Here is a 13,828-nt window from a genome sequence, read left to right as displayed (position 1 = left end):
AAAACAAAAAAAACGAACTCAGAAATAGAGTAGATAGGTGGTTTCCAGGGCAAGGTGGTGCTGGTGAGAATGGGGGTGAGGGTGGGAATGGATGAAGGTATTCAAAGGGCAAAAAGTAAACTTCCAGTTATAAAGTGATTAAGTTCTGGGGATGTAATGTACAGCTTTGTGACCATAATGAATGATACTGTATTATATACTTGAAAGTTGCTAAGAGAGACGATCTTAAAAGTTCTCAGCACACACACATGCACAAAGGTAACTGTGTGAAGTTATACATGTATTCACTATTGTGGTAACTGTTTTGCAATATATGTGTATATTGAATTGTCCCAATGTATACCTTGAACTTATACAATGTTGTACGCCAGTCATGTCTCAATAAAGCCGGAGGATAAAAGTGACTCCAAAGGTATTATGAATATCCAAGTCTGGAATCTTAATAGCATGGGATCAATTTTTAGGAGCATCTGTTAAAGTCTTCCACAATTAGTATTCTCCCCAGAATATCATTTGGTAAATGAAGTAAAAGACATTGAGTTAAAAGCTATGCCAAACTACTGAAGAGTCAGATAAGGTTGGATAGTGAGTACTTGCTGGTATTAAAACAAGTGTTTTAGGTTGCTATTTTGTTTAGCAATGATGAGCAGCTCGGGAGAATTCTGGTCACTATGCATGAGATGCCAGCAAAAGTTACCATCAGTTCATATTTTAATACTCCTATTGCAATAATAAGATGGTATTTGGACCTAGACATTCTATTAAGCTTAGTGGTAGTCTATAGTTTAGGTGAAATTGTTTTAAAGAAATGCACACAGCCAGTTATTTCTGTTCCATTCTCAGACTTATATCCTGTATGTGAGGTCAGAAAGAACTCATGTATGGGCGGATGAGGGAATCCAGGGAATCAGTAAAACCAGAGATTCTATAGGAGTGTATTATTGGCAATGCTGGTTTTGGATCATGGGCTGAGTAAAAAGGCAAAAAACGCAGACAGCGGGGTTTTGCTGAGGACTGCAAGCTCATAGAAGGAAGGGACTGGAGTAGGTGGTAGGTGGAGAGCTTGGCTTTCGATCAATACGACTAGAAGCAGGGCTATAGTAAGTTGTCCTTGTGAACATTCGGATGGATCGTAAGTCTCTCCTTAAAAAAGAAAACATATTTATAAAAATTTAATCTAAAATCAAAGCCACCTTGGCCTTAAAATCCCCCCAAATAGAGAACCCAGAAATAGCCACACATAAGCTCCGCCAACTGATTTTTTGACAAAGGTGCAAAAGCAATTCGATGAGAGAAGAACAGTCTTTTCAAAATATATTGCTGAAACAATTCGATAACCACAGGTAAAAAACTGAACTTTGACCTACAATTCACACCTTATTAACTAAAAACTTAAAAACGAACTCAGAGAGGATCATAGACTTAAATGTAAAAGGTGAAGCTAAAAACCTTTAGAAGAAAACACAGGAGAAAATCTTCAGGACCTAGGGTTGGTGAACAATACCTAGACAAGACACCAAAAGCACAATCCATACAAAAGAACAAGAAACGACGTGTTGGCATGGGTACGAAGAAAAGGTAATCTTTGTGCATTGCTGGTGGGAGTGTAAATTAGAAAGCCACGGAAAACAGTATGGAGGTTCCTCAAGAAACTAAAAATAGAACTACCATATGATCCAGCAATTCAACTTCTGGGTATTTATCCAAAGAAAATGAAAGTGCTAATTTGAAAGGATACATGCACCCCATGTTCACTGCAGCAAGATTTACAATAAGCAAGACATGAAAGCAACCTATGTGGCCATCCATAGATGAATGGATAAAGAAGATGTGGTCTATATATACACAATGGAATATTACTCAGCCATAAACAATAATGAAATCTTGCCATTTGCAATAACATGGATGGACCTTGAGGGTATTATGCTAAGTGAAGTAAGTCAGACAGAGAAAAACAAATACTATGTGATTTCACTTACATGTGTAATCTAAAATACAAAACAAATGTACAAACAAAACAAAACAAAGACAGACTCATAGATACAGAGAACAAACTGGTGCTTGCCAAAAGGGAGTGCCAAGGGGAGGGGGAACAGACAAAATAGGTGAAGGGGATTAAGAGGTACAAACTTCCAGCTATAAAATAACTAAGTCAGGATATAATGTACACATAGGGAATTTGGTCAATAATATTCTAACAACTTTGTACAGTGACAGATGTTAAGCAGTCTTCTTGCTATAATCATTTCATAATGTACAAAAGTATCGAATTACTATCTTACACACTTGAAACTAACATAATATTATATGTTAATTATAATGCAACAAAAATACATAAGTAAAAAACACGGAAGCAAAAGAAAACATAATCCATAAGTTTAAAAATGACTAAACTGGACTTCATCAACATTAAAAACATTTACTTAGCAACACACCCTGTAAAGAGGATGAAAAGACAAGCTACAGATAGGAAAAAATATTTATGAACCACATATCTGATGAAAGAGTCATATCTGGAATATATAAAGACAAAATGTAACAGTAAAAAACAAATAATGCAACTAGAAAATGGGCAAAATGAGACATTTAACTGAATAGAATATTCATAAAGGCAAATAAGCACATGAAAAGATATTCAACATCATTAGCCATTAGAGGAATACAAATTAAGACCATGATGACATATCACTACACACCTATTATTTATGTTAGGTGAACTGAAATTAAAAATAGTGACAATACCAAATGCCGGCAGGGATACGGAGAAACTGGATCTCATACATTGCTGGTGGGGATGAAAACTGGTACAGCTTTTCTGGAAAATAGTTTAGCAGTTTTCTTAAAAAACTAAATATACATTGCACTTTTGAGCATTTATCCCAGAGAAATGAAAATTTATGTCCACATAAAAACCTGTACATGATTGCTCATAGCAGTTTTATTTGTAATAGCCCCAAATGGGAAACAACCAAAATATTCTGCAATAGGTGAATGGTTAATCAAATTGTGGTAGTCCAGATATATATACTATTAGTTTTGTTTTTTGGCAGCATCTGGACTAATACACCATGGAACACTACTCAGCAATAAAAAGGGATGAACTATTGTTAAATGCAATAACTTGGATGGATCTCAATGGCATTATGCTGAGTGAAAGAAGCCAATTTCAAAGTCATATACTGTAAGATTCCATTATATAACATTCTTGAAATACAAAATTATAAAAATGGCAACAGTAGTGGTGGCCAGAGATTGGGAGGTGGATACGACTGTGAAAGAGTAGCACCAGGGGAAATTTTTGTGGTGATGGAATAGGTCTGTATCTCGATTGTGTTTGTGGTTTCATGAATTGACACATGTGATAGAATGACATAGGACCATATAAACACTTTATATCAATGTCGGTTTCCTAGCTTAGATACTGTACAGCAATTATATAAGATGTAATCAATGGGGGAAACTGGGTGAAGGGCACACAAGATCTCTCTGTACTGTTTTTGCAACTTCCTGTGAAATCTATTTCAAAACTAAAAGTTTAAAAGAAAATTCCCTCTGAGACATCTCTTCTTTCATCTTTCTGTGCATTTCCTCTTTTCCTGGACATGGCTTTCTCTCTCTTTGGTGCCAGGTGCTATGGTGCTCAATCTCTTTCTTTTCCCCTTTTCCCTATGTATTGAGTTTTCTTTTAATTGGCCTTAATGCAAAACCAAGGCATTCCCCATCCTCCTGTTAATCCTATTCTTTTAATAAAGGTTATGTTTTAACTTGCTTAATTTTAAAAGCAGCAACGTTCTAACTCTTAAAAAAAATCTTTTAAATAACAAATCCCACAAAGTAGTCTGCTTTTCATTTCATAATCCACAGTTAATCATTGTTCTTAAGGTCAGTAGCCCACAATACAAACATGTTTCCAACAATCGCCTCAGAAGATAATTTTTGGTTTATATGTCTGGTATCTATGGATTATGATCACACATTCAGGATTTACTGGGAAAAGAGTGATATAAAATATTATTTTCCGTTAGTTTTTCATATAAATACACAAGTCAAAAAAATAATCCTTTGCCAGGCCATGTGTCTAGATTTTTCATTTGGAAAATATGATCATTATAGCTATCAACTACAGAACACCAAACTGAATACAGCCCTTTCCTGAGGTCTTGCAAACTTAATCTGGCAACACTTTGGAAAAGTACTACTTAAGGTTCTCAAGAACCCAACGAGCCCTCTGGCTCTTCCAGTGGGCTCAGCCCTAAATATTGAGTCCTTTGAAAAAATTATGAGTTGCAGGTGTTTAAACTTTCAAGTGTTTTCTTTTGGTCTCTTGATTAACTGCTAAGTAACCAGCCCTTAACAACAAAAAAGGATTTTACTTTATGAGGATAATCTTTACACTTAATGCACTTCTGCATTTTTCTTCCGTCCACTTTCCTTCTTATCTCTTTCAACCAAACGTTTCACCTCTTTTCTAAACTCCATTATTTAACAAAACACCAAACAAGGATAAAATTAACCCCAAAAACCCACTCCGTGGCATTGCGGTTCCATTCTCTTGAAAACGAAGGAAGTTTGTCCCTTGCGGTGATCCGTCCTAGTGTTTGCCTGAAGCAAGATGGCGGCGGTCTCAATGTCAGCGGCGCTGAGGCAAGCGTTGCGGGGGAGAAGGGCAGCGGCTGTAGCTGCCGTTTCCGTTTCCAAGGTTCCTACCAGGTAACAGCATTGTGAGGCTTCTTCAAGCTTCTCGGGTCTCTCCACTTTTGCGGAGGTCTCTGCTGCTGGGTCCCGGAGAAGGCCTCGGGAAAACGTCCTCTGCTGACCCTTTCCACGGGAGAGGGCGGGCGGATTTGGGACTAGCTGCGACCTGGGGAAGCTTGGCCAGGCCAGCGGGGGCGTGAATGCGGGGAGGGGGGAGGAGTACCTCTCGTTTCTTGGAAACTTGGACTGCTGCTGTGAGGGGTCTGTGGAGTGGGGCTGTCTCCAGAGCTAAGAGCCGAGCCCCCAGAGAGAGGGGGCGGAGTCTCACTCATTTTTCTCCCCACTTTCCGCACCCCTCCATTTTTTACCTGTTTGCCCATCACTCCAGTCTTTACTGGAGGGTTAAATCACTCCCTCCCTTTCCACGGCTTTAGGTGATATTGATTGGGTTTCTGCACTGAAAGATTGTTTTATTTATCAGGCTGCTTGGGAGGAAAACTTGGTTGGAAATCAACGTTAGTGAAAATATCACTGCTAGTAGTACTGGAAAGTAATTTTTAAAAGACTGGTGGTAATGCCGGGAGTTTTCCCAACCAGAATTTTATTAAAGCCTCACAGTAATACAGTAATTCAGAGATTGTTGTCGTTCATTGTTTTGCCTTGAAGCATTTTTATGATGGTGATTTCTTTTTCGACTGCGTTACTTAACCCTCCATTTCCCTATTTTTCTGAATTTTCCCGACTTTATCATAGTACTGACACAACAGCATGCGCGCGCCCGCGTGCGCACACACACATTCTAGCATTTTTGTCTGCGAAGAATTATTTTGTTTCATTGCTATTTTCACAGCTTGTTAGTATAAATACTAGCCAGGGCTTATGTTCAGTATCTTCTACATGAGTGCTTAGAACAGCGATGGAAAGACTGGATGGACAGATGTGAATGGGTGGGAGGAATGGGAGTGGTTAAAAATTGAAAAGAGGGTCCAGTGAAACGCTAATTAGTGTTATATTAAACATAAAGGGAATACAGAGAGTTAGAACTAGAGTTAATTAGAAAGGATTTTTGGAGGTAAGTTTTATTAAGGTTTTAAATAGTGGATGATGGATGGGAAAGGTGATGTCAGTGGCTTATGAAAAGTCTTGAAGGCAATAATAGAGTGATGTATACATAATATAGTGTCATTGAAAAATAAGAATGCTAAGATTGGGGAAAGGTAAGTTTGTACAACAGTTAACTGTTCTGCACATGAGTATTTCTCTAAGGTAAGATACTCCACTGGTTGACTTAGGTCTAGAATAGAGGTGACCAAGGTTAGTTCTTATTCTCCTAGATACTATGGGCATTAATTTTGCATTCCCGAGAAGTTCACGGTATTCCTAGAACTGAGAACAAATTTGAAGGGTCCATGGCTAATCAAAACATGGATGTATGTCTAAGTCACAGCCATTTTATTAGCAATTTATAGTTGTCGAAGTTAAGATACTAGATTTTGGAAACTTTGCTAATTAGTACTACTTATCCACACTTAAAGAGTTTCTGCTTGCAAATGTGTTAAAAGAGACTTGAAAATAAAATTTTAAATCATGTGAGATGACCTTTGTTTCAGACTTTAAAAAACTTAAAAGCCAAGGAAAACAAATTTTAAGCTCAAGTGAAATGATACGTTTATTTGCTTTCTTTACCACCTTTTTTACCTGAAGAGCTTATGTTGTTCACTTCACCTTGAGAGAAATTTATGGCACTTCTCTCTTAGATATTATTTGCTTTTCGTCCTTAAGCAGTCTCTTCACATTATGTTTTGAGAGTAATGAGGATCTGAAAAGGTAGAGCGTGGAAAGAGAACCAATTAATGGGGACATCTGCATCTAAAATTCATTTTATTGTATTGCTTAGAAAATATTTGCAAATGATGTGACATTTCAGATCACTTGAGTGAAATGAGGGGGGATAGAATCAGTAAGGCCCTTGATAAAGAAGGGAGTAGTGAACAAATATAAATATTGAAGAAAAGGAACTATCAGCAGAAGGAAAGAAGCAGTTAACTGCTACATTAACTTATATGAATTTAACTTTAGTATATCTGTAAAAAACCAAAGAGCAAACCAAAAAAACCCAACAATGTGTACACACAAGAAAGAGGAAAAATTGTTTAAACAATGTAGTTGATTCAGCTGATCTAGTTGCTGAGATCCTGCTTTAGAGTGAGTCTGTTTCCACGTGCTTCTTACTTGCCTGGGCTGAAGAGAGAGGGGACAACCCCGGATATATGGCCTACATTTATTCTTACTTTCCCTGACTTTCCTAAGGGATTGTCCAGGGTAAGTTTAACTATTTAGTGTATTAATCTAAAATCAGATAAAATGGCAGTCTATTTCAAAATAGCAATACTTGGGACTCAGGACATTTGATACAGTGTTTTTGTTTTTATTTTCTTTAACCTATTCATGCATACTTATCTCACCTAGCCCTGTTCTATCACTTCTCAATTGGACTGAGTCTTGTGTTTACCTCAAATATAGCTCCTTAGGGTCTTCAGAGGGTGTTAATTAATACTGGTGGGGACTGAGTGTATGGGACCTTTTTGTGAGGCCTATTTTGTGCTCCAGTCTTTGGCTGTATTTTGTTGCTATGTTTCCTTTTTCAGCGTTAGATAAGCCAGTATGAATATGAGTCTGCAGGAACCTTCAATGAGTAAGAGACACTAAGTTTGATAAGAGTTCTGTGTGTATTACATCTTGCTAAGAAACTGTCTCAGCCCTAATTTGAAAAACACTTAGGACATTTAAAATCAGTAGGTTAGCTTCTGCTTCAGATAAGCTGGATAAACAAATTCCTCTGAAGGGCAACTACTTTTTGCTGTCTGAACCATATCAAAGCCAAGTTTTGTGAGCTTTCAATGTTTCTAATGTGTTTTCTAATAGATTTCATTGTTTTGCTTATTTTCCTCATTAAAAAATACCCATAATTAGTTGGTCTGTTTTCATCAGTAGCAGACATCTTTGTTGATTTAAATATTTTAACATTAATAAATATTAGAATAATGTCTTGGCACATAGTAAACCTTGCCGAAATAAATGCTGATTTTATTATTGGTTTGAATAGCCTGAATATTTTTCTTTTCTTTAGTCTTGATAGTGGATATCGTGGTAGATGGTATTATTATTTATAATATTAATTTCCATTCCCTGTGACAGGATTATACATCACCACCCCATTGGCCAAGTGACTTGTTTTGACTAATGAATTTTTTTTTCCAAGGGGACCATCTCCTCTCCCCACCATTCTTTTTTAAAAAAAGTTATTTATTTATTTATTTTTGGCTGCATCGGGTCTTAGTCGTGGCACGGGGGATCTTTCATTGCGGCGCGTGGGCTCGCTCCTCTCTAGTTGTGGTGCATGGGCTCCAGAGAGCATGGGCTCTGTAGTTGTAGCACATGGGCTCTCTAGTTGTGGCACGCAGGCTCAGTAGTTGCCACACATGGGATTAGTTGCCCCATGGCATGTGGGATCTTAGTTCCAGACCAGGGATCGAACCCGTGTAATTTGCATTGGAAGGCAGATTCTTAACCACTGGATCACCAGGAAAGTCCCTTGACCAATGAAATGTTAACCAGGAATGTTATACCATGTCAAGCAGAAGCTCCAAGAGTTATCCCATGTTTTGCCATGTCATTTTTTCCTCTGCTGTCCCTGGTGGGGTCTTTTCTTTCAGCCTAGATCCTGGAATAAAGATAACATGGAGGAAAGCAGAAGCTGATTCTTATAGGTTATATAAAATGTAAAGTGACAGAAACAAACTTTGTTATAAGCCACAAAGTTGTTTGGATTGTTGGCTGCCTCAGCATAACAACCTATACTGACTCTTCTACACACAAGTGAGCGTGCACACACACACTTGAAAATGAGCAGGTTTTTTTTTCTTTAATAAATTTATGTATTTATTTATTTTTGGCTGTGTTGGGTTTTCGTTGCTGCGCGTGGGCTTTTCTCTGGTTGTGGCGAGTGGAGGCTACTCTTCGTTGTGGTGCACGAGCTTCTCATTGTGGTGCCTTCTCTTGTTGTGGAGCACAGGCTCTAGGTGCACAGGCTTCAGTAGTTGTGGCATGTGGGCTCAGTAGTTGTGGCTCATGGGCTCTAGAGCACAGGCTCAGAAGTTGTGATGCACGGGCTTAGTTGCTCTGCGGCATGTGGGATCTTCCTGGACCAGGGATTGAACCTGTGTCCCCTGCGTCGGCAGGCGGATTCTTAACCACTGCGCCACCAGGGGAGTCCCTAAATAGATTTTTTTTTTGTACTCAAGCACTTCTTTGACAAGTGTCCTGATTCCTCTTTTGTTTTCAAATTTAAAACAGAGGTGGAAATGAATTTAATTTGAGAAAGGGTACTCAGAACATGAGAGCTCTTTAGGAATAATAGTAACTAAATGTGATTATTAGACTTGCTGTGTGCAAGCTACTTTACATGAAGTTTTTAAAAGTTGATAATACATGGGACTTAATGAAGAAAGATGGGGCAACTTGATTCCTGTATAATACATTTTAGAGAGGTCTCTGGGTGTGGGGTGAATGCAGAATAAGACCATTTCAAATGGAAAAGCTTCTAAAATATATCCTTTGGTGAACATTGAGAATCATTTTTATGATGTTTATTCTGAGTACAAATTAATAATGGCAGCTAACATTTATTTCTCACTGTTTATTAGCCACTGTGCCAAGGACGTTACCTTTGTTATCCCATTTCTCACAGTAATCCTACAACTCACATGTTTTTATTCTCATTTTTCAGACAAAGAAACAGATTTTAAGTTTACATTACTAGGAAATGGTCTGACTTAGCAATTTAAAGGAATATGTTGACTTTTGCAGAGAGAAATATTATGTCTGGTAATAGTAAATTAAAACCTCAGTGTCTTCTCTGTTTTCTTTTCCTTTTAGCAGATATATATATATATATATATATATATTTTTTTTATTTATTTATTTTATGTTGGAGTATAGTTGTTTAACAATGTTCTATTAGTTTCAGGTGTATAGCAAAGTGATTCAGTTATACATATACATATATCTATTCTTTTTCAAATTCTTTTCCCATTTAGGTTATTACAGAATATTGGGCAGAGTTCCCTGTGCTATACAGTAGGTCCTTGTTAGTTATCTATTTTAAATATAGCAGTGTGTGTATGTCAGTCCCCAACTCCCAGTCTGTCCCTCCCCTCAAGGTGTATTCTTTATTTAAAAGACTATCTGATGCTCTTTACTTTCATTCCATTGTTCCTTTTATACAGCTAGAGTCTCCAATTGAGGAATTAGGGGGTTTTGTGGGTGTTTTTTTTTTTTCCCCTGCGGTCCGCGGGCCTCTCACTGCTGTGGGCCTCTCACTGCTGTGGCCTCTCCTGTTGCGGAGCACAGGCTCCGGACGCGCAGGCTCAACGGCCATGGCTCACGCGCCCATCCGCTCCGCGGCATGTGGGATCCTCGCAGACCGGGGCACGAACCCGTGTCCCCTGCATTGGCAGGCGGACTCTCAACCACTGCGCCACCAGGGAAGCCCTGTGGTTATTTTTGTGGTAAGGATTTTTTCCCCTAAATTTTGTAATTATTTTTGATGAGAGACTTTGTATAGGTAACTTCATTATTATACTTTCTTACCCTCTTAAACAAAATACATGTAAGGTATGTATTAAACAAGGTATACTGAACATATTTTTCTTTTTCTTTACTCTAGTGATCATTAGGAAATAGAGTTACCGTATTCTGCTGCCTTTAAAAACTATCAAGTGTCTGCTGTGCTTTCTGAGTTCTTGTGTCTACTTTTTAATAGTGTTTTTGTATCTTTCCTTGACTGGTCTGCTCCCCTTTAGCAGTTCCACTGCCAGTTTTCGTTTATCATGGATTTGAATACCAACCAAATAAAACCTGGTAGAATTTTGTGTAAAATGAAGTAGGCTTAATAAAGCTTTGATAATGGCTGAAGTTTACTTTGTTGTGATTAAAGCCTTGAACTTTTTAAAGGTTGACAGATAATACATATAATACGTGAGCTCTTATTATAACTTTTCTTTTTTTCAGTTTGCAGTATCCAGAGACCCTGATGGAACCTTTGCAGTGATCACATTCTTCATAACAACTTTCATCTAAATATTTGGATATTTTAGCAAACTATTCTAAGACTTTTGTTCTTTAAGTAATGGCATGAGAACAATTCAGAATTTCTGTTTCAAATTCTCTTTCTGTTTGTTACTGAGTATTTTAATAGGTGTATACAACCTTAGGTTCTTTAGAACTAGTTAGTTGCTCAAATGTGACCTTTCCTTCTTGTCTTTACTCACTAGACTTTAATTTTTCCTCTATGGGATCATGCTCCAGTTCAGTTGTTTTTAAACCCTTGCTGTGCATCAAAATCACTTGCTGTGTGCATAAATAATTCAGATGCCTTGGTCCCAATATATATTGGTTCAGTAAATTTAGGTGGAGACCTAGCTCTATAGTGATTCTGAAGGGAAGCTAGGGCTGAAAACTACTGTTTTTGGTTTTTTTTGTTTAATAGTTTCCATGCTATGTCTTGAAGGACTTCAGAATGCATTTTGCCTTAGGCGGAGGAGATTTCCAGAAACAAATGCTTCTATTTGTGCATGTTTTCCTAATCTAAGTTTTGTTTTTCACCCATGTATTGTATAGAGGCTGTTTCTTGGAGAAACTTTCCTTTGAGGCAAAGCAGGCATTTTGATAATTTTGGAGAAAGCAGGCCATGTTACTCGCTCTCCAGAGACTCTTGTTCTTCCTTTTGGAAGGGCTCAGGTTTAATATAGCGCAGCTGTTGAACTCTGCCCTTCAGAGTTTTGAGAAGAAAGTGTTTTATCCTTTAAAATGGAAATGCCTTTTTTAGGGAGGTGGTCTTTGGCTGGATATAGTTCTCTAAGAAAGCTTTTCTAGAGTTCTTTTCTTTCAGTGATTTTTTAGAATTGTTTCAGATGTTGAGAGCACTGTCTCTGAGAGTAAAGATCCGGCTGCTTTTCTAATGTGTTTTGCTGTATCCTTAACAAAGCTAGATGAAGAGTTTATTTCTTTGTGTTTTCTAGGACTTAAAAATATGTTCTTTTCTTTATTCAGCCACTCCATACATTAGTAAATGGTCCTTGAATAGGGTTTACTAGACGAAAGATCCTGTTCTAGATGACTGTTCAGCAAGCCATATGCTTCTCCTAAAAATGTCAGTCTGTCTTGATGAGCTTTAAAGTGAATACAGATGTTTTGGCTCTTTTGAGGACTACCACCCTTTGTGTGGAAAGAGTACTTCTTTTTCAAGACATTTCTTCAATATACTTATAGAAGTTTGCATGAAATTTATATTTATAACTTTTGTCTTTTAAGTCTAATGAAATTAGATTTAATTAGACATTAGTAATTTGAATTTAATCTTAATATCCTTAGTACAAATGAGATTTGGAGAAATAAAATGGGTCTTAATAAGGCATTTGTTAAGATTTTGAATTCATTTGGTCTTTTTAAAAATTTGGAACTTAGAGTGCTATTTAATATTTTTATGCAATGAAAGGTGATATTTTGGCAGGAAGGGATACCTTTTTAGATGTTCGGTGTCTTCTACTTTGGTAGGTTAACTGTAGAAGTTATAGTTCATATAATGTTTCAGGTGGAAGAAAACTCTTGGATCATCCCGTCTGACCCTTTGTTTAATGCAAGAATCTCCAGAACTTCCTGCTTCTTGATTATCTAGCAATTGAGGAATATATGGTGAATTACTGGTAGCCCTAGAAAACCTTCTATATTTTTAGGCTCACTGGTAAATGAAGTTTCTCTTTAATATTATATGGAAAAATTCTAACTCTTGTGCACATGTCAGCTCTTCAGATAATTGAAGACATTTGTCATCGGTCATTCTCCTTCTGAGTCTGTGCTCCAGGCTTAGCATGTCTAGTTTATTTACCCCTAATTAATGACCAGATTTATTACCTTTTGGTACTCCTTAGGATGAATTTCATTTTTTCTGTATCTTTGTTTGAACTATATACTGTATTTTAAACTAAATGAGATGATCAGAAGTGGTAGTCTAGTGAATTTAAACCAAATTAAAGAAAAGCTATTGACTCTCAATATTGACTACTGACTCTCAATATTGACTACTGACTCTCAATTGGATTTAACATTTTTTAATTTTGAAAATTATAAAGAAAAATCCACTATTTTCCTTTTGGTGAACAGTTTTTAGAATTTTAACAAACGTATAGATTTGTGTAACCATCTCAATAATCAGCGTACAGAATACCAAAGGACTTCACCCCAAAAGACTCCACCCCAAAGGAGTCCCTCCCTACCCCTGTAATCTCTGGCAACAAATAATCTTTTCTTCATCTCCATAGTTTTGTAATTTTGAGACGGTAATATAAATGGAACCATATGGTATACCACCTTGTGAAGATTGGTTTCTTTCACTTAGCATAATGCCTTTGAGATTCTTCTAAGTTGTGTGTATCAATAGTTCATTCTCTTTATTGCTAAATCATATTCCATTCTTTGGATATACCACAGTTTATTTATCCATTTACCCCTTGAAGAACATTTCAATTTTTTCCAGTTTTTATTTTAAAATTAATTAATTTATTATTTATTTTTGGTTGCATTGGGTCGGTTGCTGTGCGCAGGCTTTCTCTAGTTGTGGTAAGCGGGGGCTACTCTTCTTTGCGGTGTGTGGGCCCCTTATTGTGGTGGCTGCTCCCGTTGCGGAGCGTGGGCTCTAGGCGTGCAGGCTTCAGCAGTTGTGGCTCGCGGGCTCTAGAGTGCAGACTCAGTAGTTGTGGCTCATGGGCTTAGTTGCTCTGTGGCATGTGGAATCTTCCCAGACCAGGGCTCGAACCTGTGTCCCCTGCATTGGCAGGCGGGTTCTTAACCACTGCGCCACCAGGGAAGCCCTTTTTCCAGTTTTTGACAGTGGTAAATAGAGCCACTTTAAACATCTGTGTACAGGATTTTATGTAAACATAATTTCATTTCTCTAGAGTAGATACCCAGGAGGGAGATTTCTGGGCCGTAGGTAATATACTTCAACTTTATAAGGTACTGCAAAACTATTTTTCAGAGTAGTCATACCATTTTGCTTTTCCAGCAGCAATGT

The 13,828-nt window shown here is 37.5% G+C and overlaps 1 protein-coding gene across 1 annotated transcript in view; it reads left to right on the top strand.

The window, feature by feature from the left end:
• The first annotated feature begins 4,611 nt into the window (after positions 1–4,611).
• Positions 4,612–13,828, top strand: part of NDUFS4 (NADH:ubiquinone oxidoreductase subunit S4) — a 119,602-nt gene continuing 110,385 nt past the window's right edge. Inside the window, exon 1 of the mRNA XM_079702311.1 lies at positions 4,612–4,710. Within this exon, the coding sequence (XP_079558437.1) occupies positions 4,613–4,710 (98 nt within the window). The 5' untranslated portion in view covers position 4,612. The remainder of the gene's footprint in view (positions 4,711–13,828) is intronic.

This window comes from Hyperoodon ampullatus, assembly GCF_949752795.1.
Source record: "Hyperoodon ampullatus genome assembly, chromosome: 4".
NCBI lineage: Eukaryota > Metazoa > Chordata > Mammalia > Artiodactyla > Ziphiidae > Hyperoodon > Hyperoodon ampullatus.
Note: the sequence above shows the minus strand (reverse complement) of the source record. Positions and strands in the feature narration are given on the sequence as shown.